Raw genomic sequence first — 23,271 nt, 5'->3', positions numbered from 1 at the left:
TGTGTGTGTGTGATCTACATCCAGATGTGTGTCTGTTGTCTCCGCTGGGGGCAGCATCGGGACGCGCTCCAGGTCTTTTGTGTTGCTAACACCGCTCACTGGTCTCCAGCCATAAACACCCAAACAACGGGCATCTGTCCGGTGGGATGAACCGCAGGACTCGCCTCGCCGCTGTGGTTTCCTTATCAGTAGCTCTTCCTTCTCCGGGGACGGGTTGTAATCCCGCGGTGGTGGATTCCTCTCGTGCGACTCGCTGTGGTTGATTCTGCGGCCACTGACGATCGCGCATCTGGATTTGGCTGAGCAAACCTCCGCTAGCTAGCCAACAAGCTAACTTGTGTTGTCGCCCCCTCCTCCGCAGCGGTTCATCCGACTCGGTCGCTCCCAGCGAAACGAAGCTGTCAGTCTCCAGCAGCCGCAGCTGACGACAGGCAGGCTCGCGTGGAGGCTGGCGCCGGAGGAGTGGACGAAAATGTAAATTGCAATGGGGCCAAAGAGACGGGAACTGGTGAGTGTGGTCATGCAAAGTAACCGACTAACGGTACTCGGCTAGCTAGCTTAGCAACCCGTCACGTTAGCTCTGTTATGATAGCCTGCGGAGAAGCCCTTGTTGCTGCAAGCAGCTGGTTTATCCTCCAACGAACCGGCTGAAGGAAACACAATACATAGACGCCATGTTTGTGTACAACATGTGTTTAATACCTTAACGCTAAGTGTGTGGTCGTTTAACGCTACTGTTAGTGAGGCTGAAGCACTGAGCTAACGCTACTGTACATGATGCTAACTGTTGTTAGCTCCATCAGAATCGGGGGTTTCAGATGCTACCCCAGAGTCTCATAATGTAATACAGCTTTGTAACAGCTGTAATGTGGCAGCCATCATGTCTTCTATACTGTGCTGTGTGAATGGCATCGCTGTCAATGGAGGGTTTACGCAGGTTCAAACTGTATTCGTGTGATGATAAAGTCAGCAGACGAGAAGCATGTAAACGGGCCACATGAGGTTTGTTTCTGGGATCACTAGGCTCTTGTGTTTTCATTAGAAACAATCCTCCATGTTCTGCCTGTGTAGTAGACCCAGTTATTTGCTGCATGCTCTGGTACAAATGCGTCCACAAGGACACACAATTATTCTCCCCCCCCCACATTTTGCCAATCATCCTGCAGGCGGTGCCAGTGATGGCCTCTCCCCTCCCTGTCTCGTTCATCCTGGGGTTCCTGCTGCTGGCACAGGCTCCTGTGTGCCAGGCAGGGGACTGCAAGGGCCATCGGCAGGTGCTGAGGGGAACACCAGGCTATGTCACTGATGGCCCAGGAAACTACTCTGTCAATGGGAACTGCGAGTGGCTTATCAAAGGTATGCTTACTGAGATAAGATGTTGTCTTGGTCAGGGGAAATGTGAGTTATTGAAAACAAACCTAAGCTGCTTTCACACATGCAGTGACCTTTGGACATTTTCCAGAGGGGATGTGTGTGAGAAAGCAAATGTCTGAGCCAGTTGCTCCAGAAAGTTTCTGGATTTTTTCCTTGCCAGGGCAGATGCTGGTGTTTTCTAATTTATACATCATGCCCTGCCTTCTTAATGCACTACCCAGACGCCACCACTGTCTTAAATGTTCTGGACCTTTCCCTGTCGTTGTGAATTCATTCAACCCAGACAACCTCCTGCTGCATTCTTCATATGTGAAAGTCCAACTCTGGAAAAGATCCAGACCTAATGTTCCTGACATTTTCTGGAGTTCATGTCTGAATATAGCTCTACAGCCAGAAGTGAGTTTGAAATGATTTACACAGATATTTCCCACCTGTTTCATATCTTTCAGCTCCCAGCAACAGTCACCGCATTGTCTTGAATTTCACCTTCATGGACACAGAGTGTACCTATGATTACCTCTTTGTGTATGATGGTGACTCCTACCAGAGCCCTCTCCTAGCCAGTCTGAGTGGCAACACTCTGCCTCAACCCATTGAAGCAAAGTCTGGCAAGGTAACTAACTAAGGCATGTTTAAACTGACGCTGAGGAATTGTAACTATGGCAAATAACTTAACTTTGTATCCATTATTTAATCTCCTTTTTACAGATGCTGCTTCATCTCTTCAGTGATGCTAATTACGACCTCCTTGGTTTCAATGCAACCTACACCTTCTCTTTGTGCCCTGGAGCGTGTGGTGGTCATGGCCGCTGTGATTCCTCTACATCAAAGTGCCAATGCCATCAGGATTGGGGAGGATCAGCGTGCACAACCCCCCTGTGCTCCAAGGACTGTTCTGTGAATGGCCAGTGTGACAAGGTAGGAGTAGATTTAATGAACACACAACGCAAACAGTCTTAAGCCAAATACACCTTGAGTATGACCATTATGCAGTTTATTGAAACATTGATTTCTTCAACTGTTTTATTTCTTTGTGTGTTATCTCAGAAAGGAGAGCGCTGCCTGTGCAGCGCAGGCTTCCTTGGTCATAGCTGCCAGCTTGGTCTCCATGATGACAACGGGGTGGGGCAGTGGTGGCGTGTGAGTGAAGGAAACCCCTACATGTCTCCCAGGACAGGTTCTGCTGGCGTGTATCTATCTGCCACTGCAGCCATGTACATGTTTGGAGGTGAGAGCGACACACTTCCAATTTCCTTTCATGTTGTTTTAATAAATGGTAAATGGTTGTAAACAGCTAATATGTAGTGATAAACCCCACCCTACACTCTTTTTTTTCCACACTATTTGTCAGTTAATTCCTTCCTGACATGGCACATTTTAACTTGTAACACTGTTGAATGCTTCAGAATAATATTTACGTTTAAACAACTTTAATACTGCTGTTCTCCAGTATCAGTGTTTTTGATCTTTAATGTCAATAGTGTATGTTTGATTATTACATCTTTTTCCTGCAGGGTTTGATCTGAACAGAGCTCTCGGTGACCTGATCAAATACAATTTCACATCCAACCAATGGGAAAGCAGGTCTTACGGTCACTATCCTGTACGTGGTTTGTGGATGCGCACACACACACACACACACACACACACACACACACACACACACACACACACACACACACACACACACACACACACACACACACACACACACACACACACACACACACACACACACACACACACACACACACACCTCCTCCTGTTCTTGCATTTCACTTACTTTGTTTCCGTGCACCCACGTGTCCTGGTAATAGCCTCAGGCCTCTGCTGTAACCTAACCCTTAAAATATCAGGTAAACAAGAAACCTGGTTTCCTTAAACCCTGTCAACCACCACAGCTCAAATTTCGCTAGGGAATAATCTATTGGCAGAACAACGAAAGGAAACAAAAACAGTTGTTGCAAGTGTGGAAATGAACTTAGGCTGAAATAGACAGGTCTCACAAAGTTGTATTCACAGAGCCTGTCTCCTTGTTGTGCTGTCGTACTGGATTAACATGGAAGAAAAACTCCACACCATCACAAAAGTGGAGTATTAATCTGATTATTGACCAAGTGTGTAAATGCAGGTTTCCTGATTCTCCCCAGTTATCAGTTTTATTTGAACACATGTAATCATAAGTATAAACATAAATATTGATAAAGTGATCCCATGTATTGTTTTCCCCCCTTTCTAATCATTCCCCTCTTTCTTGCACTCTTTGGCTCTGCTGTGTCAGGTGGCTCGTCATTCCCACACAGCGCTGGAATGGATGGGTAACATGGTCATCTTTGGTGGAGAGCTCGCCAACGGCTCCCTGGCCAGTGATGTCTGGATGTATCGCCCACTTCAAGATGACTGGCAACAGCTCGGCTTTTTAAGTACACGTGGGGCTCCTAGACTCGCTAATCACGCTGCAGCTGTAGTAGACGATTATCTTTACGTTTTTGGAGGTGGGTTTCACATTATGTTGTCACCTTGCAGTCTGTGTTTCATATATACCTTTTTTAAAAAAAAAACATATCTTAACTTATTTCCCAGGTCGCACTGAGGAGGATATGTTTTCCTCTTCTCTGTATCGGTTTGGCCTGCGTGGTTCTGGGCGGTGGGAGACGGTTCAGCCCACCGGTGGGAAACCCCCGGCTACCGCTGGCCACTCCATGGTGTTCCACAGCCCCTCCAGGACATTGCTGGTCTATGGAGGCCACCGGCCCACCACTGCCAGGTAAACACATCTTTCATATACGAGTACGCTGGATACAGTAATACACATAACCAGTAGGAAGAGAGAGAGAAAATCAGGTCAATGACATGTGTAAACATTTTGGACTCTTTCCTTTGTAGTTTTCTAATGGATGCACCCCTATTTGTAATTAATCATCACGTGTTAAGCCAAGCCATAGTAAAACAAGTGGTTACCAAAAAAGCATTTTGAGAATAATTCCACAAGTAAATCCAAAACAATTGAGAGTCTTTATAAATACTTAATGTGCCGTTGCTCTATGTTTTTCCTCAGGTTTAGTGTGAGGGTGAATAACACTGATGTGTTCCACGTGGACAAACGGTTTTGGACATCCTTCCGTTCCCGTTTCCCAGCAACAGGCCCCCGAGAGAGAGCTTTCCACTCAGCCACTGTCATTGGAAACTACATGGTGGTCTATGGTGAGCATCGACAGAATTAGCAGACACAGTTCATTCAGGGTAATCCTCTGTATATTTATCCTCCTTTCGTCCTGCCTCTCGCTCCAGGGGGTAATGTACATATTCACTACCACGAGGAGAAGTGCTATGATGAGGAGATCTTCTTCTACCATCTGGGTTGTCATCAGTGGGTGTCTACTGGGGAGAGATGGTCACTCCGTAAGTTTTATCAGGCGTTTATCTTCTGTCACAACTCACACACTGAAACACATAGTCCAACTTTAATTTATAACCAACTTTGACTTGCATACTAACACACACCTACAAAAATGTAATGTATTCGAAGGTGGGGATCATGTGCGGGGGCGTTACTCGCATGTTGCTGCTGCGATGGAAGGACGAGTGCTGCTGGTTGCTGGGGGCTACAGTGGTGTTGCCCGTGGAGACCTGGTGGCTTACAAAGTTCCGCTGTTCGTCAGTAGTGATCAAGGTGACAGGGTGAGTGGAGGTGTCATAATGTCATTAAACAATCATAACACTGGGAAGACTATATTAATTCTTAAATAACAAAATTATTGTGTGTGTGTGTTGCCTTGTCAGGATGCTGTTTGTGCTGAGGCACTAGATGAAAGTATGTGCCTCAAGAACCCAGAGTGCAGCTGGTGTGAAGGCCGCTGTCGAGAGTACCAACCCACTAATCCGGTAACACTTCCTCAACACCACCTTGCAACCTTCCTCTCTGTCAGATCCCTTCTGGTTTTAACTGATGAATTCAAATGAATTATAAAATATGTTTTCTTGTATCCATTCAGACACTATCAGACTCCCAAATTATTTTTATCCCTGTTATGTGTCTGTATGAATGTGTGCCAGGATTGCCTCTGCAATTTATAACCTTGTGTTTTGTTTACAGTGTGGCAGCACTGGTTGCCTGGGCCTGCCGCGCTTCCTGTCTGATTGCCAGTCCTGTCTCGTGTTCAGTGGCACCCCAGCCTTTCTGGCCCGTGCCCCTGGTGAATTTGGCTGGTGTGTTCAGAATGAGTCCTGCCTACCAGTGTCAGGTGAGACGCAGGGAGGGAGGAAGGAGGGCAGAAGAGAAGGGCTAAGCCTCTACGGAGAAAAGAAATGATGTTGGGAGTTGACATGGGAGAGACTCATGTTGGGCGTGTTTCAGAGATGGAGCACAATGACCTGACTGCACCCAGCGAAGATTGGACAGGCTACTCGGATGATAATTTGATTTGGCTGTCCAATCGCGTTCTTTTCTGTTGGTGCAGTGCGGTCATGTGTTGTTACTCCTTTTGAACACACGTCACACAAAAGTCCCAGATCACATCTGTTTCAGTACAGTAGTACACTGTAGCAAACTGCTGTATTATGAGCTATTACGAGGTCAGATGTGTTTTTTGTGTGCTGACCTCTCCCTCTCGCTCTCACAGAGCGAAGTGTGTGCCGTGTGGACCAGATCTCAGGGGCGTACGGCTGGTGGGGGGAGCGTACCCTTTTCCTAACCTCCCTCCACTCCTGTCGCACCGAGAACTATGTCCCGGGACTGCACCTGCTCACCTTCCAGCACCCCCGCAACGACTCCCAGCCTGACAAGGTACCGAGGCCAAATCTCAAGTGCTAACTGTACTAGTTGTGGTTGTAACTACTTCCCTCTCTGCTTATACTTATCCCTCCTTCCTTCCTCCAAAATTACTTTGTCACTTTTGACCAATTTTGAGCCTTTCTCTTTTATTCTTCCTTTCTCCTTTGTGCTCTTGGCTTTTTAACCTCTTGACTCAAGCATTTACTTCTCTTTTTTTTGTCTGTGTTTTTTCTGCAATGCTCTCATAGAGAAGATTCCCTTTTTAAGTAGTATATCAAACTTGTGCAGCAGTTTGTAGAGAATAGTGCTTCTGTTGATGTGTTTCCACTTCCATCCATCTTCCTCCTGCCTTCATCCTTCTCATCCCTTCGCCAGGTTTCCATCCTCCGCAGCACCAACATCATCCTTAGTCCCACCACAGAAATGGATGTAGCCCTACAGTTCAGGGGCTTCGTCCACCCGTTGTGGGGTGCTCCTCCACCTGCAGCCCCTCCCACCGACACTGTCTCCATGTGGGCTCGCATCCAGAGGCTCCATTTTGAGGCTCGATTGGCATCAGGGCCCAACTCCAGCCAGCTGGTGAGGGAATGTGGACGTCAGCTGATTAAATTGTTCTTTTTATTGAAAAAAGTATTTAAAAATAAATGGTTCATCAAAAAAATAGTGGTTGAATAAGTCTTATAATATAATTTAAGAATACACAATTTGTTGTATCACTCCCTTGTTAGTGTAGGAAGGCAGGTTTCCCCAAAGGAGTAATTGGTGTAGGACAAGTGTTCGGTCCCAAAAAATTTAAACCGTAAATTTTTTGAAATCATGTTTTTCAGTTATATTAATTTCCTTGTTATGAAACTTTCTGAATTTTGTGGAATGCTAATTTAAATCAAAAGATGTAAGCAAGATTTTTAATTCAATGACGAATATGCTTTAAATTAGCAGAAATAAATTATTGACATTTTTACTTAAGACATCCGCTCTGTTTTTTTCATCCTAATCAGGAGGTGGTAGGTCGTTGGGCAGCCCAGCAGGAGAAGGAGTTGAAGCTGCTGAGTCGCACCGATGGCAGTAAACTGTTCTCTAACCTGACCAGGGGCAACCATTACCTTGTTCAGGCTGAGGGTTACCTTAATAACTCTGGTTCAGGACAAACCAGTGAGATGGCTCTGATCTGGAACAGAACATTGCCTGGAGGGAGTGTGAGTACTGGCACAGTTAAACTTGTGTTATTTTCTACAGCAGCAAAGCTGTTAAGTTGTGAAAGTCGACAAATAAAATAAAACTTTAAGTTGCTTAAGCTCTTTTCTGCGATTCCAACAAAAGCTAAACTTTTAACTCCTATATGCTTTTCCCGATAACTTGCTCTCCCTGTAGGAAATCTCCTTCCTGTTCTTGGAGCCGTACCGCTCAGGTTCCTGCTCTGGGTACATGTCCTGTCTGGCGTGTCTGTCTGACCAGTCTTGTGGCTGGTGTCCGTCTTTGTCCCGGTGCCTGCTGCGGGACGGCCCAGACCTTGAACCCTGCCCTGAGAGAGAGATGAGTGAGGGAAATGAAGATCAGCGCCATCTGCTGTTGGCACCCCAGCAGTGCACCTTGTGTGAAGAGTACAGAGACTGCTCTGCTTGTACTCAGGTACAACACTGATAATGACACATCAAAGTTTTCACATAGAGGTTCTCCGTGCTGCTGATATTGTATTGTATATTGTATAGCATGATTATTGGGCTACATTATCTCTGACTCATGCAAGGCTAACTTTGGTCGACAGGATCATTTTTGTGAGTGGCAGGTAAACTCCAGCAAGAAAGGCGACTACCAGTGCAGTCGACGGGGAAGACTGGATGGATCCATACGTGACCCAAGAGGATGTCCTCGAGTCTGCAACCAGTGAGTGATAAATACTTTGTTTTACCGATCATAGATCTCCACACAACCTGCTACTCACCCCTATTTCATCCCCTCTCTGGTTAACTCTTTGCCATGTTAAGGAGAAAGACGTGTGGTGAGTGCCTCTCTAACTCCAGCCAGTGTGCATGGTGTGAGTCGGCCCAGGCCTGCTTCTATTTTGCTGCCTACCTCACAAAATACCCCTATGGAGAGTGCAGAGACTGGTATGACAGGTAAAATGAGGACATTTTTTTACATATCTTCTTGTTGTCTTTTTAGCTGAGAGTTGATAAACATAACAATTACTTGCTTTTACATACTAGTTAATATACCTTGGATCAATAATCTAATATTCTCATTCTTTCTTTTCTTACCTCCAGTGTTCATTCGGTTCCCCAGTGTAAACAATGTTCAGCTTTGAACACATGCACAGACTGTCTGCGAATATTCCAGTGTGGCTGGTGTGGTGACTACAACAATCCCACAATTGGAAAGTAAGTAAATACATAGACAAGTAGACCCTCCAGAAAAACTACATGTAGTGTCAACATACCAGTGATTTAAGCACTTGTCAATAAATCCTTTTTTATTATCACATCGCAGACATGTTACCAGTCGTTGTTTTTATTGTGATTTCCTTGTATTTATTCTGTGCTTTATGTTTATCTTCAGATGTTTGAGAGGAGACTGGGCTGGAATGGACGATCCCTCTGTGTATAACTGCAGTGTGGCTGTGGCTGAAGCACGAGCTGCCAAGTATGTTATCTCTTGTTTCACTGGTCTAAGTATAAATCAAGAATCTCTCTCTCTCTCTCTTTGTATGTGTGTGTGTGTTTGTGTGTCATTCGCATATCTCAAGAACTGTTCATCCTCCACACCCAGAATCTGAGATAAGTGATTTGACATGGTGTGCTCTAAAGGTTACATTAACATGAAGCTGTATTGCACAAGCACATTTCACTATGGAAATGTTTACAATTGCTGAATTCCAGATCTCTAATATTTACTGATACCTGTGCTGTTTTGTTGTAACAAACATAATAAATGTAATTCTTTTGATTCCTCAACATTTTAAAGTTGTTTTAGATATAGTATAGTTGGATATAGTGGACCTGTTCAAACTCATGTGTCCTTGTCCTGCTCTTTCAGTCCTGAGCCCCAGACCTCAGCCCCGCCTCGGCCGCTGGAAATGGAGATGGAGCTGGAGCACTTGGAGGACGAAGAGCAAGATGCGATCTGGTCCTACCCCACCTGCCCAGATGTCGAGGAATGCAGACTGGGTCTCCACAACTGTCACCTTTTCGCCACTTGCATCAACACTCCCACCTCCTACGAGTGCCACTGTGAGAGAGGATACACAGGGGATGGCACGTTGCACTGCAACCAGACGTACGAGTCTTCACCGAAAATGTGTTCCTCTTTGGGATCATGCTTCCACTGTCTTATCCTAAGCAAGATTTTTTTAAAACATCCCTCTCCCTTATTTACTCCCTCCTACAGGTGCTACAATGAATGTCGAGAGGGTCAATGTAGTGGGAGCCCACGGTTTGAGTGCGAGTGTTCCCTGGGCTGGACGTCTGACCCTGCCACCCTGGTTCTGAGTGGTGTTGAATGTGATGTGGACTGTGGCTGCAACTTCCACTCCACCTGTATTACTGCTCCGGGTATCTGTGACGAATGTCAGGGTGAGACATTAATAGAAGGATTTCTGGGACCAGGGCAAGATAACTGTCCTCTTTACCTAAATTATGCATTCAAATCAAACTTACACTTCATAAAACTGAAACGCCATTGGTTATGTACTGACTTAAAGTTAAAAATGTTCCTCTCTTCCTCTATCTCTCAGATTGGACGACAGGGCCTCACTGTGAGCACTGCCGTCCAGGAAGCTTTGGTTCAGCCCTGGCTGGCGGCAGCGGCTGTGTTCCTTGTGAGTGCAATGGCCATGGCGACCCAGTCCAGGGCTACTGTCACAACCAGACTGGCCAATGCTACTGCACCCACAACACTCAGGGACCACACTGCGAGTCCTGCCTGCCTGGTTACTATGGAGACCCCAGGTGAGGAGATCTTTACCATATGATTGAAGTTTAATGGCCAGTCTTCATTTCTCAGTCTATACTAAAACAGAGGGGAAATGTTGTGGTTGATTTTTGTATGTTCAGATTTTTTCATCGTGACCTTCTCTGTCAAATAGGAACAACGGCACATGCTACCGCCAGTGCCAGGGGCGTTCTGTACTGCTCTCCTCCACCTCGTCATCCTCCATGCCTCTCTCCTCTTCTCTGGGATGGCGAAGTGGCACAGAAGGAAAAGGAGGACTTTCTCATTGTTTGTGGGTCCTGTCTGTGACTGAGAACCTGGCCCCTTGTATGCCCAGACAGCTGTGTCCCCCTGTAGCCCTCACGCTACATCCAGACTCCCACACATTTTGTAAAGTGAGTACAAACGTGCCTGGATCATACAAATTAACATGTTAGCTGTGTCGTTGCATCAAAAATTGTCTTCATTCCCTTGACTTTATCTTGCAGAGCTCATTTGTCTATGTGTTTGATGGCCTTCCTCGCTTTCTGGCCAATGGAGTTGTACATTCGGATCACAACCTGATTGGAGCATTTTGTGGCACCACAAGGACCCAGCCCATCACAGTGGAGGCAACTTCAGGTATCTTTCAAACCTAATCACTTTATTTATGGCACTAGCTTAACCTACTAATTCACTATCAAGCACACTATTCACAGTGTAACCCTAATGTAGGTATTCCCCCTTAACTTATTTAAACTTATGAAATATTAAGTTGTACTTTCTCTTTCACCACCAGGTGTGATTTCGGTCTACTTTGAGGCCAACGTCTCGTCAAACAAACCCCAAGGCTTCAATGCATCTTTCTGGGTGCGTCGCTGTCAACAGAGCTCTGAAGAAGGTGACGAGGGGTCGCTTGTGTGTCCTGGTGGAGCACAGTGCCAAAGTGGGCTCTGCCAGTGCCCGCAGGGATACGGGGGACCCCACTGCGATCGGCCCATTTGCTCTCAGGACTGTGGAATAGCAGAGGGAAGAGGAGCTTGTAATACAGTAGGTTTTGTGATGATTTATGTTACATATAGTTAAATATATAGCAGTGACACTTTATATCGGAGACTAGAAGGGTTTGTCAATGAATAAAATGTAGAAATTATCAGCTTAAGTTTTCTGGTACCACAGTACCATAATGTAGCATTTTTTAAATGCCATTTGATTTGCTGTGTTGTGCTATACAATCACATTATTCTATGGAATCTCTTTTCTTTACCCAGCCAGTGTAAACTCTCAATTATGCAAGTTTGAGCGCCAGGTTGTGGAATTTCTGCATCACTAACCAACATATGTCGTTTGTCTCAGTCTCTGGGAGTGTGTGTGTGCTCAGAAGGCTGGGCTGGCTCAGACTGCTCTGTTCCTCGAGACTCCAACAGCCTAGTCTGGGAAACACTGCTGGACACACAACTGACGGTGGTAAGAGCACAACCCTACATAAACAGTAAGTTGAAGAATTTTACACACGCTCAAACACACTCTCATGTGCACTGTCACTCCGCAGAACCAGGCCCATAGGTTCCTCCACAGGATGGGCCACTCTCTGCTGTCTGGAGCTCAGGGCAACCTCTGGATGTATGGAGGACTCTCTCTGTCAGAGGGCATCCTGGGAAATGTCTACAGGTAGGGACACATTGAAGGTGTTATTGTACTGTAAGCATATTACGCCTGTACTGTCTTACACATTTTGTGTCTGGTTCCTTTAGATATTCTGTGTTGGAGCATCGTTGGACCCAAATGTTGACGAGCTCTTTTGAAGAGGGCTCGACTCCCAGCCCTCGCTATCACCACTCCTCTGCACTGTTGACCAGTCATGAGTTGGGTTCTGGAAGCCACGGAGCCAGTCACAGTTTCATGTTGGTGGTTGGTGGTGTCACTCAAAATGGCGTTGCCATGGATACTTGGAGTCTCAATCTCAGCAGTTTAGTGTGGAGAGAACACAAGGTTTGGATTAGATTAAACATTGAATTACAAAACATCTGAAAATCCCATGTGTCTTATTTTTGTTTGCCTAATTAAATCCTCTTGAACCTTTGACAGAGCTCTGTGCTGCCCGCGCTGGCAGGCCACACGCTGACTGTACGCCGAGACTCCTCAGTGCTACTGATTGGAGGTTACTCTCCAGAGAACGGCTTCAACCACCACCTACTGGAGTTCAGCCCTCATTCTGGGAACTGGACCATTGCCCCACACATGGGCACACCACCTACAGGTTTGAAAGACCTTCTGTTTTTAAAGTATTGTAATATTGTTGTCATTTATTTATTATTTTTATTTAGCCATTCATTAGTCTACCTCACAGAAAAATTAGTGATTCAGGACATTTGAAAAATGTGTAAAGATTAACATCATGTTCCGATTTACTCACTTTTCTGTTTCTTTTTGCTCTTCATTCAGGTTTATATGGCCATTCAGCCATCTATCATGAGCAGACTGATGCCATCTATGTCTTTGGAGGCTACCGCTTTCATGTGGAGACAGTGGAGCCCTCAGGCGAGCTCTACAGTCTGTACTACCCCAACCTCACATGGTCTCTGCTGGTCCCCTCGCAGGGTAACAAGGTAAGAAGCTGAACTCTCCTGTCAACTCTTCCAGGCCAGTTTTTAGGACAAGCCAGGCAGTTGTGCTCTATCTGTCCCATGCATAAAGATAACTTACCTATTCTTGCTGTGTCATGTCATTATTTTGCAGCCACTGTCCCGTTTCTTCCACGCTGCAGCCCTGATCAAAGACACCATGGTCATTGTCGGAGGAAGGACAGAAGCAGAAGACTACAGCAACTCGGTGTCTCTGTATCAGATCAACTGTAACACTTGGATACAACCAGGTGACCATCTCAATGTCATCCTGCATCTTCAGTAACAGTCAAATCATGATTTACCAGACCATTACCTACTCACATTTCATCTCTTTCCCTCAGTCTCAGCTATAGGAGATCCAGTAAATCGTTCAGTGTCTCTTGCTATGACAAGCTGGGAAGGCCGTCTCTTCCTGTCAGGAGGTTTCAATGGCGTCACACTGGGCAGACTTCTAACACTGACTGTGCCCTCTGACCCCTGTGGGCTGCTGCCAACGCCAGAGGCCTGCAACACCACCACAGGCAGCTGCGTCTGGTGTAGGGGAAGCTGTGCTTCCTCTGATACTGCTGAGAGGTACCATATTTGGCTAAAGCCAAATCAGTGAATAAATTGTACTCGGTTCTTGTGTCAGAAGTTATGTGCAGCTAACAAAAATCCATCATTTCTGCTCTCCATCAGAATGGGCTGTTTCACTGGCCAGTCTCCCTGTTCCCCAACCCCCCGTCAGCCAGACCAGTGTCGAAGACTGAAAACCTGCAGTGAATGTCTGGCCCGTCACCCCAAGACGTTCTCTGGTCAATCACAGGTAACATACAACACACACTGCTCACTAACTTGAAGTGAGACAGTGACTGCCTGTCAACTAAAATCTGTTCTTTGTTCAATTTTCCAGGCTGCTCTACAGTGTAAATGGTGCACAAACTGTCCGGAGGGGGCCTGTATCAGCAGCTCTGTCAGCTGTACGTCTGAACACGACTGTCGGATCAACCAGAGGGAGATCTTTCTGTCCAGCAACTGCACTGAGACCAGCTGCGAGGCTTCTGACTGCCCCAAGTGTACTGCTTCAGGAAAATGCATGTGGACTCGCCAATTCAAACGCACAGGTATGGGGAGTGGTGTTGTGAAGTTGTGAAGTTCTTTAATTTTCAGTCCAGAGCTGATAATAAATAAGACAATTCCTTAATCTCATCTCGTACCAAATGGATGAATTTTTATTTTGGAGATAATTATGCCCCTCAAGTAAAATACCCCTCTAAGTTTAAGTATTTAACTAAAACAGGAGTCTGTGTTGTGATTTCTCCAGGTGAGACCAGGCGCATCCTGAGTGTGAACCCCACCTATGACTGGACGTGTTTCAGCTACGCCTTGCTCAACGTCTCACCCATGCAGGTGGAGTCTTCTCCCCCTCTGCCATGCCCTCCCCCTTGCCACACACTCCATAACTGCAGCCTCTGTCTGGGCTCGAGAGGCTCTGATGGGGGCTGGCAGCACTGCGTGTGGAGCATGGCACTGCAGCAGGTATGACTGCCCTGCAAGAGTTTTACTGAATACCTTGGTGTGTGTGTGTGGTTTTTTTTCAACATGTTCCATGACAATCAACCTCTCTCCTCTTCCCCCAGTGCATGAGCCCATCTTTTGTGCCCCTGCGATGTGAGGCCGGTCAGTGTGGTCGCCTGCTCTCAGGGGGGGACTCTTGCTCTCCTCAGTGCTTCCAGCTCACCCAGTGCTCCCACTGCATTGCCAGGCCTCAGTGTGGCTGGTGTGCTGGTCGTGGGGGCAACGGGGCTGGACGTTGTCAACAAGGAGGACTTGATGGTGAGAAATAGGTTTTCGATTGAGGCAGCTGATGATTGTAGCTACGTTATCTTCTTACTTTCTTACTGTTTCTGTTCCCTGATTCAACTCACGTTCTATTCTTTATTCCTAGGGGTTAGTGAGGGTGTTTGCCCCCTGAGAAACAGCAGCTGGTCTTTCCTCCACTGTCCAGAGGAGGATGAGTGTGCTAACAGTCATCACCACTGCAACAGCACCCAGGACTGCCACGATCTACCCCAGGGATATCACTGCACCTGCAAGCAGGGTTACATTCTCAGCAGGTGACTAAACATTTATGGCTCAGGCACTGAATACACCAAGATGACATAAAATAGTTCGATGTTTTTCCTGGTAATTGGACAGGTTCACTCAAATCATCTCTCTTTGTTTTTCTTCTGTTCAGTATTTCTGGTCAGTGTGAGCCGGTGTGTGCACAAGGCTGTGTGAATGGGACGTGTGTGTCCCCGGGAGTTTGCCGGTGTCACTTTGGCTTTGTGGGGGATAACTGCTCCTCTCAGTGCAGCTGCAACAAACACAGCAACTGTGCTGGTGTTAACAAGCCAGATGTGTGTCTCGAGTGCCACAATAACACCATTGTAAGTGCTTATAGAAATATACATCCACAAACTGTAAATACTGGTTTCTTTTCCACATGAATTTTTACGAATTGATTTCTGCTTCCCCTAATTCCAGGGTAAGCACTGTGAGAAGTGTAAGCCACTGTTTGTGGGCTCTGCCAAGGGGGGAGGAACTTGTCGTCCATGTCGAGAGTTTTGCAGGGGAAACAGTGCTGTGTGTCTGTCCCGGGACGACCATAAGAAGGCCCTTGAAAACCCACGGCTCTATCCTCTGGACCCCAACAGCGTAAGTGTCCTTATGGCCTCATGGGTCATACGTAAATGCTTTTTTATCTTTGCTATTGTCTTTATTCTAACTCCCTGTTAAGTGTCAGGCATCCATCTCCATTTTTCTCTTCATCAGATTCAGAACCGAGTGTCTGAGGGTCCAACAGAAGAGAATGCTGTGTGTGTGAACTGCCAGAACAACAGTGTTGGGGACAAGTGTGAGAGCTGCCTCAGTGGCTTCTTCCTGCTGCAGGGGAAGTGTGAGAAGTGAGCAACATTTTCTTTTGCTATCATAAAGCAAGAATTTTAGGCTTTAAACTTTTGTCAGGTGTATTATACAACTAAATACTCTTCTTTTTATATACCACCCCATCAAAGACCTATTCCTCTGAACCTATAAATATAATAAATACATTGAGACAAAAGGAAAATGCAAATATTTTCAGAAGCAACGAACTTTGCCATCTTAGCTATTTGGCTTTTCCTTAGACAATTGTAAGTCATTTACAGGATCAGATTTTCTCCTGCTAAGTGTTTGGATTGTCTCCTCTCTGCAGGTGTCAGTGTAATGGCCATGCAGACACATGTAATGAACACGATGGCACTGGTTGCCCCTGTCAAAACAACACAGAGACCTCCTCCTGTCTGAGTAGCCCTCAGAGTGACCGGAAAGACTGCTACAGGCAACAGGTACGCACATGCTATAAATAATAACTAACATGGAACAAGGGTTTTATTCTTCTCAAATCAGCAGATGTCTCGTTTGATATCTTTCTATTTCCTACTCTTTGTTGATGAAATCAAATTTCAAAACCTTTTTGTTCAACTGTTTCCTCTTACATTTAGTGTGCCAAGTGCAAAGACTCCTTCAATGGAACACCGGTGAATGGGCGTCAGTGCTACCGTCAGTTCAACGTTGACACCGAGTGCTGCTTTGACCCCACATCCCAGACCAACTGCTTCCATGATCCCACTATTCGCAACCTGCCCAGGGGGAGGACAGTGTTCTTCGCAGCCCAGCCAAAGTTCACCAATGTAGACATTCGGGTCACCATTGATGTTACCTTCGGTGAGGTGGAGGTGTATGTGTCCAACTCTCATGACACTTTCATAGTAGATGTGGACCGGTTTTCCGGGATTCACACCATCAAGATCGAGGAGGAATCAGTAACTCGGGGAACAACAACCGGGGGAGATAAGGATTCACCTCCGTCCCCTATTAAGGTGTTCGCCAATGCTTCATCCAGTCTCGGAGGTCCCGTGCTTTCCCACAATCCACTGCAGCTGCAAGCAAAACCTCCAGGGGCTGATAGAGAAATTACGGAGGAGCGGGCTGAAGGACTCATCTCCTACATCACTGTGTGGAAACCACAGACGGTGCTGATCGTACGTGGTGTTCGAGATCGAGTGGTCATCACTTTCCCCCACGAGGTTCACTCCCTGAAATCCAGTCGCTTCTACATTGCTTTAATAGGTCTGGGAACTGACAACAGGCAGGGAGAGTCCCAGGGTCTGCTCTTTCTGCGACAGGACCAAGCCCACATCGATCTTTTTGTCTTCTTCTCTGTTTTCTTCTCCTGCTTTTTCCTCTTCCTGTCTGTCTGCGTCCTCCTGTGGAAGGTCAAGCAGTTCCTGGACTTCCGTCGCGAGCAGCGTCGCCACATTCAGGAGATGACCAAGATGGCATCAAGACCCTTTGCTAAACTCACTATATACCTTGAACCAGAGGAGCCTCAGCTTATCTATCTGCCTTCATCTGGAGGAGGGGTGGGGGGGAGCACTGTATCGCTTGCTCACGCCCGCACAGGGAAGTTAGGAGGAGTGGTGGTGGGCCAGAGGGGCAGGGCAGGAGCTGTCTCCTACAAACATGACCCGGGCTCCGGACCCACAGCCCACCACCACCATCACCTTACCCTGGGTGGAGGGGGCAACAGTGGCCAGCACCTGCCGCTGCACTACCTGAATACCCACCACTATGCCAGCACCACCACTGGCACCCCAGCTTCACATCATCATCATCCATCCACATACAGTGGCTACCAGCATTTTTGCCGCTCCGACCCCTTCCTCTCTCAGCTAATGGGCTTTTCCTACTCCACCTTTAAGGTGGGGCCCATCACGCTTGAGCCCACAGATGACGGCATGGCTGGGGTGGCCACTGTCCTCTTCCAGCTGCCTGGGGGTGTCTTGGCTCCGAATCGTGCCTGTCTGGGCTCTGCACTGGTTACTCTGCGTCAGAACTTGCAGGAGTACTGCGGTCACGGCAGCGGAAGTGGCCACCCAGGGGCGGGAGGAGGGCGCAAGGGGCTTCTAGGGCATCAGCACCTGACCACTATGGCTATGTAAAGAAAAAGATATAAATGAAATACGACAGGAATAGAAGAGATGGGATAAGTCTGTACATTTTTTGATATTATATAATAAATTAATATTTTGAAAGAAACATGGCTGCAAGGCGAAGACAAAGTCCAAAAAAGAGTTTAGTCAGAGTCAGTTAACATGAGCTTTTTGAACAGAGTTGTACATACACTGTATAATGAATTGTTAAGTGTCTTTTATTGTATTATGTATTGCTATACTGTATTACAGTGCTTCACATGACCAAGCCAGCTGTCTTTAGAATGCACTACAACTGCTATACGTATCAACGGAACCGTGTTGCATCCTGACTGTGATCACTAAAGAGGTTTGAGCGCACTCGACAGTCAGTCTCATACAAAGACTGAAGCTGGACCGATGTTAATAATTCTTCTCATTGACCAACAGAGATGTTAAGAAAGACATCTGCTCACTTTGGAACCAACATGTGCTTTATATCCCCCCCAAAAAAGTGACAATCAACATTGCCATTGAGAACAAAAGACTTATTTAAATTGTTTCTGCATAATGTGCAAAGTTTTGATTGTCAGCTCAGCGCAGGAAAAAAAAGGCAAAGTTGCTTGCAAGATGGTTTTTATATAATAGTTGATATGAGTGATTTCTAACTGTATCTCAGTACATGGCAGGCTTGTTAGGTAATATGTTTGTTAAACAGACTCCTGAGTATGTTCTTGCATATTCGTTCACCTGCTACGTTGCATTGTTTGTTTTTCTGCTCATTTGCCTTCACTTCTTGCCTTGTCTGCGAGTCAACTGGCTTACACTTGTTACTTGTGTTAATGGAAATGTGTGGTGCAGATCCGGGATGACGTAATGACATATTTTACATATTGTTCCATGACTTGTTTTCGTAAAGAAAAATGAAGGATAATGTTTTCAGTTTGAGTCCTGGCTTCCTGACACTATAATATTTTAATAACACAACAGAACTCGTCCATAAAGATGAAAAAATGGTGTCCTTTGGAGAAATTAGATTACGTTTTGTTGACATGAAATGTGTGTTGGTGTTTGGCTAGTTTTACTAGACTTTTATTTTCTTCAGGCAACGTGCCTGTGTAGATGATTGTATCAGCCAATCATAGCTACATATAGATCAAAACATTTGGACGTGGTAACAGGAATAAAATATTGTTAATAAATGTTGCTCTATTGAAATGGCCATGGGAAGAGTTGCGTTAGAAAAGTTCTCCTGGTGAGAGATGATGGAAATAGTTTTTATTTGAAATGAGACTGAATTACTTGTTCACTGGCTGGCGTTGGTATTTTTTTGTTTTCTCCTTGTTTTTCCTTTTTGCACTGCATGGAGGCGATGAGCCCCATTATTCATGTGAAACACTAAGAGTGGATGTCGTCCAGCCTCCGATGGCACACAGTGTCATGGATGACCTCAGAGTGGTGCTACTGGCTTTCTATAGAATGGAAGAAAAGAAAAATCACGGGAGGTTTTGTCATGAACTGAATACTCACCGCATTGTTACGCAAACTAAAGCTCAAATAAATATTGTCACTATTTATAGCAGCCCTCCACAAATAAGCATTAATTCTGTTCTGTTTTTGTCTCGTATCTTTGTGTATTTTTTTAACATACTTTATTTTTGTACATAACTTTTTGTTGTGTTTTTTGTTCTTTCAAAGAAAGGGAACAGTGTTGTATGAAAGGCTGTGCGAAGATTCTCTGTCATGAGTCGGCTGAAATAAAGTCTGTGGAACAAGATTGTGTGTGTGGTTTTTTTTACAGAGGAGAAAACAAGTGTTAATACTGACACCCTTATAGGACACTGCTAAAATCCTAAAGACATGAGACCTAGAAAATAAATGTTAACAACTGGGATGTCTATGCTGCCACATTGTAAACATTTAATGCTCTAAATCAAATTAACAGTTGGATAATTTAAATGTTTTCGAGCAAACAATATCGGTAACATTGTAGTGAAATCTCAAACAATGTAACTGCAAAGATTTAAAAAAATTATGAAATTAGTAAAGTCAGGATTAGGAATTAGCATTTTATTACAGCTAATGTAGATATTCTGGCTGTTATACAGAAAAAAAAAACATCTATAAGTTCACTGATTAATAGAAGGGTTGTCTTAACGGATTCCAAATAATATCCAATCAAATAAATTATCGAACCTTTCTCGATTCAGCTGTAGATCAAATATATGAATTCACTTTAATTGTACAGTGGGCGGTGACCTGAACACGACTGGCTGGAGCTGATTGGCCAGGACATCAGGAAGTGCGGTGCTCTTCCTGTGTTATTATCCGTGCTTATTATCACTGCACAACAACTTGGCCATTTAACGCGAGCGTCAATGTCCAGAGGAAGCTTTGGCTGATTCGTGTCAGTTATAACACGGTAAGGTTTTTGTTTTCCTCCAAGCAGACAAACTACGAATGACACTGACAGACGCTCCGCTGCAGGGAAAGTGCAGTAAACGAGCCCCAGTGCTAGCGCTGCTGCTAGAGGCTAATGTGGCGTTTGTACAGTTTAGCTACGATGCTAACGTTGGATGAAATAACGAATTGAAGTGTTTGTCCCGCTGCTACACACTCGACTCAGCTGCATTTGCCTCCTAACGTGCCCCCCCCGATTGATTTTGCACCACAGCAAACTAACGAGGCGGAATCCTGATGGTGACGACACGAGAAGATGAAATCCACCAAGAAGAAGTGTCGGCTGAACAAAGCAAAGGAAGAGGAGACGCCACACTATGAGGTAATTGTGAAATCTGAGAACGAGCCGGGGCTGGACAGCGAGGCGGAGGCAGGTGATGTTTACACCAACGGAGATGGTCTCAGCATCCGAATCAAGGAGGAGCCCCACGCGCAGGAGATCTGCGAGGAGACAGGAGGAGACACCTCGAGCTGTTCAGGCGTCCGACCGGACTCCGTGACGTCCTGGTCAGATGTTCAACATCCGCAGGGACACGTGAAGGACGAGTGCCACTCTCCTGACCATCAGCCCGAGTGTGAACTCACCGGAGCTGCCGTCAAGGAGGAGGCAGAGTCGTGGATTAAAGAGGAGAGAGACAGTGAGGAGGAGGAGGAGGAGGAGGAGGAGGAGGCAGGAGACATCCAGGAGGATTATGAGGAGGGAGAGGAGGTCTCCACAGGTGGGAGTCAGTTTATCACAAGCACACACAACCTGGGGATGCCTAGGTGTTTTCATGTTCATGTTTTTGGTTGCAGGAATGAATGAATAACATTAGTTATAAACTCCATGGTTGCATCTCTAATTACATTATAATCAGAAACTTTGACATAATCTTTTACTTTAACAGAGGCATGTCTGAACAATTAGCTGTTTTGCATAAATGCATCTCAGTTTCAGATGATACGATAAGAATAGTTCAGACATTAAAGCCTAAAGTGCGTCTCTAGAATCCACATACCCTGACTCAGCTTCCTCAATGAGGTGTTACCAGTATATAGTCAGTAGACCATTAAAGAAACATCATGGACTGTAGAACGCTGCAGCCAATGACTCTGGATCAGGAGGAAAGACCCCAACTGGGCCCCGTGGAGTTAGGGACACACACCCAGGTCTGATCAGCCTTTGGTGGTTCTGCCTTGGTGGTTGGCAACTTATCATAAAACCTGTGTGGAAGACATTTAAATGTATAACGTACAAAGGATATTCACCATTAATGTTCATAAAAAGACAATAATCAACCTCAGAACAGAGAAGTGTATAATAATATATTCTTCCTTTCTTTAATCAGTGTGTTTCTCTCCTACTTAGAGTCATCGTCTGAGTTCTTTCCCTGTCCTCACTGCACCATCTCCTTTACTGACTTGGACTTCCTGGAGAAGCACGTCAAGTGGGTCCATCAGAAAGAGTATCTCGACAAACTGAAAAAATGCCTCTCGAGCCGCACAATGAACCTCATTCCCAAACACAGTTGCACTGTCTGCAGCAGCACCTTTAACTCCAAGGTCAAACTTAGAGTGCATGTAAGTGAAGTCCATCCTTCTGCCCCTCCGCGCAGGCTCCATCCGTGCCCAACCTGTGCACGCAGCTTCCAGTACCTGAAGAACCTGAAGAATCACTGTCAGCGCTGGCACAGCATGTCTGTGGTGACCCGAGGGGGGCATCTGAGCTGCGCTGACTGTGGGAAGAGTTTCAAAGCTACCTGGGGTCAAGGGCCTCACTTGTGTCATGAACCAGTTAACACAGAACCTGAGGATAAGCCAGTCTGTCTGGACATTGGTGTGCAGTGTCCCAAATGTGGCAAGAAGGTGCGCACACCTCAAAGTCTGGAGGATCACATGCGCACACACACAGGCGACCGGCCATTTGTCTGTAAAGATTGTGGCAGGAGGTTTGTGGAGCACAGCGGTTGGCGGCAACACATGAAAATACACACCGGGGAGAAGGCGTTCAAATGTCAGGTGTGTGGGAAAACCTTTTTAAGATCGCACCACCTCAAGTCCCACTTAACGACACACTCGGGCAAGAAGGAATATTCTTGCTCTGAATGTGGGAAGGAGTTTGGATTCAAGTCAAGTCTTGTTCTCCACCTCAGGACACATTCCACTGAGAGACCCTTCCACTGCAATGTGTGCGGGAAGAACTTTAACACCCCGAGAAATCTGAGGGTTCACACCAAACTCCACACCAATGAGAAAGCTCACCAGTGCGGGGACTGTGGGCTGAAGACCGTAGATCTCGGGACTTTGAAAATACACCTGCGGACACACACTGGAGAAAGGCCGTACCACTGCACAGTCTGCGGAAATAGGTTTATTCGCCTTGCACATTTGCGAAATCACCAACGCACCCACACTGGTGAAAGACCCTACAAATGCACGGAATGCGACAAGAGTTTCACTCAGTCCGGCGACCTGGTGAAGCATAAACGCATACACTCTGGGGAAAAGCCCTTTGAATGTCCAGAATGCCAACGCCGATACACTACCTCTGGCGATCTGGGCAAGCACAGGAGGAGTCACACTAACCTGCGTCCCTACACATGTCAAGAATGCGGAAAAAGCTTTCGTCTGTCAGGCCATTTGAAAACTCACATGTTAACGCACACGGGGGAGAAACCGTATTCCTGCCCCAACTGTCTCCGCAGGTTTGCTCGCTCTCACCATCTTTCTGGACATGTGGCTAAATGTCGCTGATCATGTTTGAGAAGACTGTAAATACACTAGTTCTGATTTAATCTTGTAATAACGGGAGCTGCAGAGATTCTACTACTACTTTATGTTAATGAATGTGTTAAAGTGAAAACTTATATTTGTAGATTATTATTTATATAATGTTTGTGTAACCTTCGACTTAGATGACTGTTGTAACTTATTAAGACACATGACTCATGTCTGTTATTGCATGGAACTTTTTATAGTACTATTCAAGCTCTTCTATGATTTATTTTTCCTACAGTAGCTTTAGACTGGTTGTGCAAGACACTAATATAATGGAGGCTTGAAGACGTCGGATGAGGCAGAGCTCAGTGGGACATGCATATAATGGGTTGTTTGCACCACTGGTGAATGCTGTACTATCTGTAAAAAATAATAAATTATTTGATGAAAGCATGAA

The 23,271-nt window shown here is 45.8% G+C and overlaps 2 protein-coding genes across 7 annotated transcripts; both read left to right on the top strand.

Annotated features, from left to right (window-relative positions):
* Window positions 1-54: 54 nt before the first annotated feature.
* Window positions 55-19,434, top strand: megf8 (multiple EGF-like-domains 8). Of its 2 annotated transcripts, none has more exons than XM_034610657.1 (44): window positions 55-508; window positions 1,152-1,356; window positions 1,824-1,987; window positions 2,083-2,292; window positions 2,422-2,602; window positions 2,889-2,977; window positions 3,656-3,869; window positions 3,958-4,141; window positions 4,433-4,578; window positions 4,666-4,776; window positions 4,904-5,055; window positions 5,158-5,259; window positions 5,471-5,618; window positions 5,997-6,160; window positions 6,524-6,727; window positions 7,147-7,344; window positions 7,520-7,777; window positions 7,914-8,032; window positions 8,134-8,265; window positions 8,413-8,526; window positions 8,705-8,788; window positions 9,182-9,421; window positions 9,533-9,717; window positions 9,879-10,092; window positions 10,230-10,470; window positions 10,564-10,696; window positions 10,854-11,104; window positions 11,411-11,521; window positions 11,607-11,725; window positions 11,809-12,046; window positions 12,143-12,314; window positions 12,500-12,663; window positions 12,794-12,929; window positions 13,023-13,254; window positions 13,360-13,486; window positions 13,574-13,784; window positions 13,985-14,199; window positions 14,301-14,496; window positions 14,609-14,777; window positions 14,900-15,092; window positions 15,190-15,360; window positions 15,478-15,608; window positions 15,899-16,031; window positions 16,188-19,434. In XM_034610657.1, exons 1-44 carry the CDS (start codon window positions 485-487, stop codon window positions 17,685-17,687), a joined length of 8,685 nt encoding a protein of 2,894 aa, XP_034466548.1. In that variant the 5' UTR covers window positions 55-484; the 3' UTR covers window positions 17,688-19,434. The 2 variants fall into 2 exon arrangements, with proteins under 2 accessions (XP_034466548.1, XP_034466549.1); XM_034610658.1 differs by having other exon boundaries at window positions 1,167-1,356; window positions 16,188-17,687.
* Window positions 5,412-23,271, top strand: LOC117776594 (zinc finger protein 501). 5 transcript variants are annotated; one of them, XM_034610660.1, is made up of 3 exons: window positions 5,412-5,423; window positions 20,332-20,836; window positions 21,466-23,271. In XM_034610660.1, the coding sequence occupies exons 2-3, from the start codon at window positions 20,374-20,376 to the stop codon at window positions 22,848-22,850; spliced, it is 1,848 nt and encodes a 615-aa protein (XP_034466551.1). In that variant the 5' UTR covers window positions 5,412-5,423; window positions 20,332-20,373; the 3' UTR covers window positions 22,851-23,271. The 5 variants fall into 5 exon arrangements, with proteins under 5 accessions (XP_034466551.1, XP_034466550.1, XP_034466555.1 ...); XM_034610659.1 differs by lacking the exon at window positions 5,412-5,423 and adding an exon at window positions 19,972-20,079; XM_034610664.1 differs by lacking the exon at window positions 5,412-5,423 and having other exon boundaries at window positions 20,287-20,481; window positions 20,767-20,836.

Source organism: Hippoglossus hippoglossus, chromosome 16 (genome assembly GCF_009819705.1).
Source record: "Hippoglossus hippoglossus isolate fHipHip1 chromosome 16, fHipHip1.pri, whole genome shotgun sequence".
Taxonomy (NCBI): Eukaryota; Metazoa; Chordata; class Actinopteri; order Pleuronectiformes; family Pleuronectidae; genus Hippoglossus; species Hippoglossus hippoglossus.
Note: the sequence above shows the minus strand (reverse complement) of the source record. Positions and strands in the feature narration are given on the sequence as shown.

Bases quoted from the DNA above. Each gene is read 5' to 3' on its own strand.
- megf8 (XM_034610657.1), top strand. From the start codon at position 485: ATGGGGCCAAAGAGACGGGAACTG. The intron at 10,093-10,229 runs GTGAGGAGATCT...TCTGTCAAATAG, and splicing joins GGTTACTATGGAGACCCCAG to GAACAACGGCACATGCTACC. The intron at 14,497-14,608 runs GTGAGAAATAGG...CTTTATTCCTAG, and splicing joins TCAACAAGGAGGACTTGATG to GGGTTAGTGAGGGTGTTTGC.
- LOC117776594 (XM_034610660.1), top strand. From the start codon at position 20,374: ATGAAATCCACCAAGAAGAAGTGTCGGCTGAACAAAGCAAAGGAAGAG. The intron at 20,837-21,465 runs GTGGGAGTCAGT...TCTCCTACTTAG, and splicing joins GGGAGAGGAGGTCTCCACAG to AGTCATCGTCTGAGTTCTTT.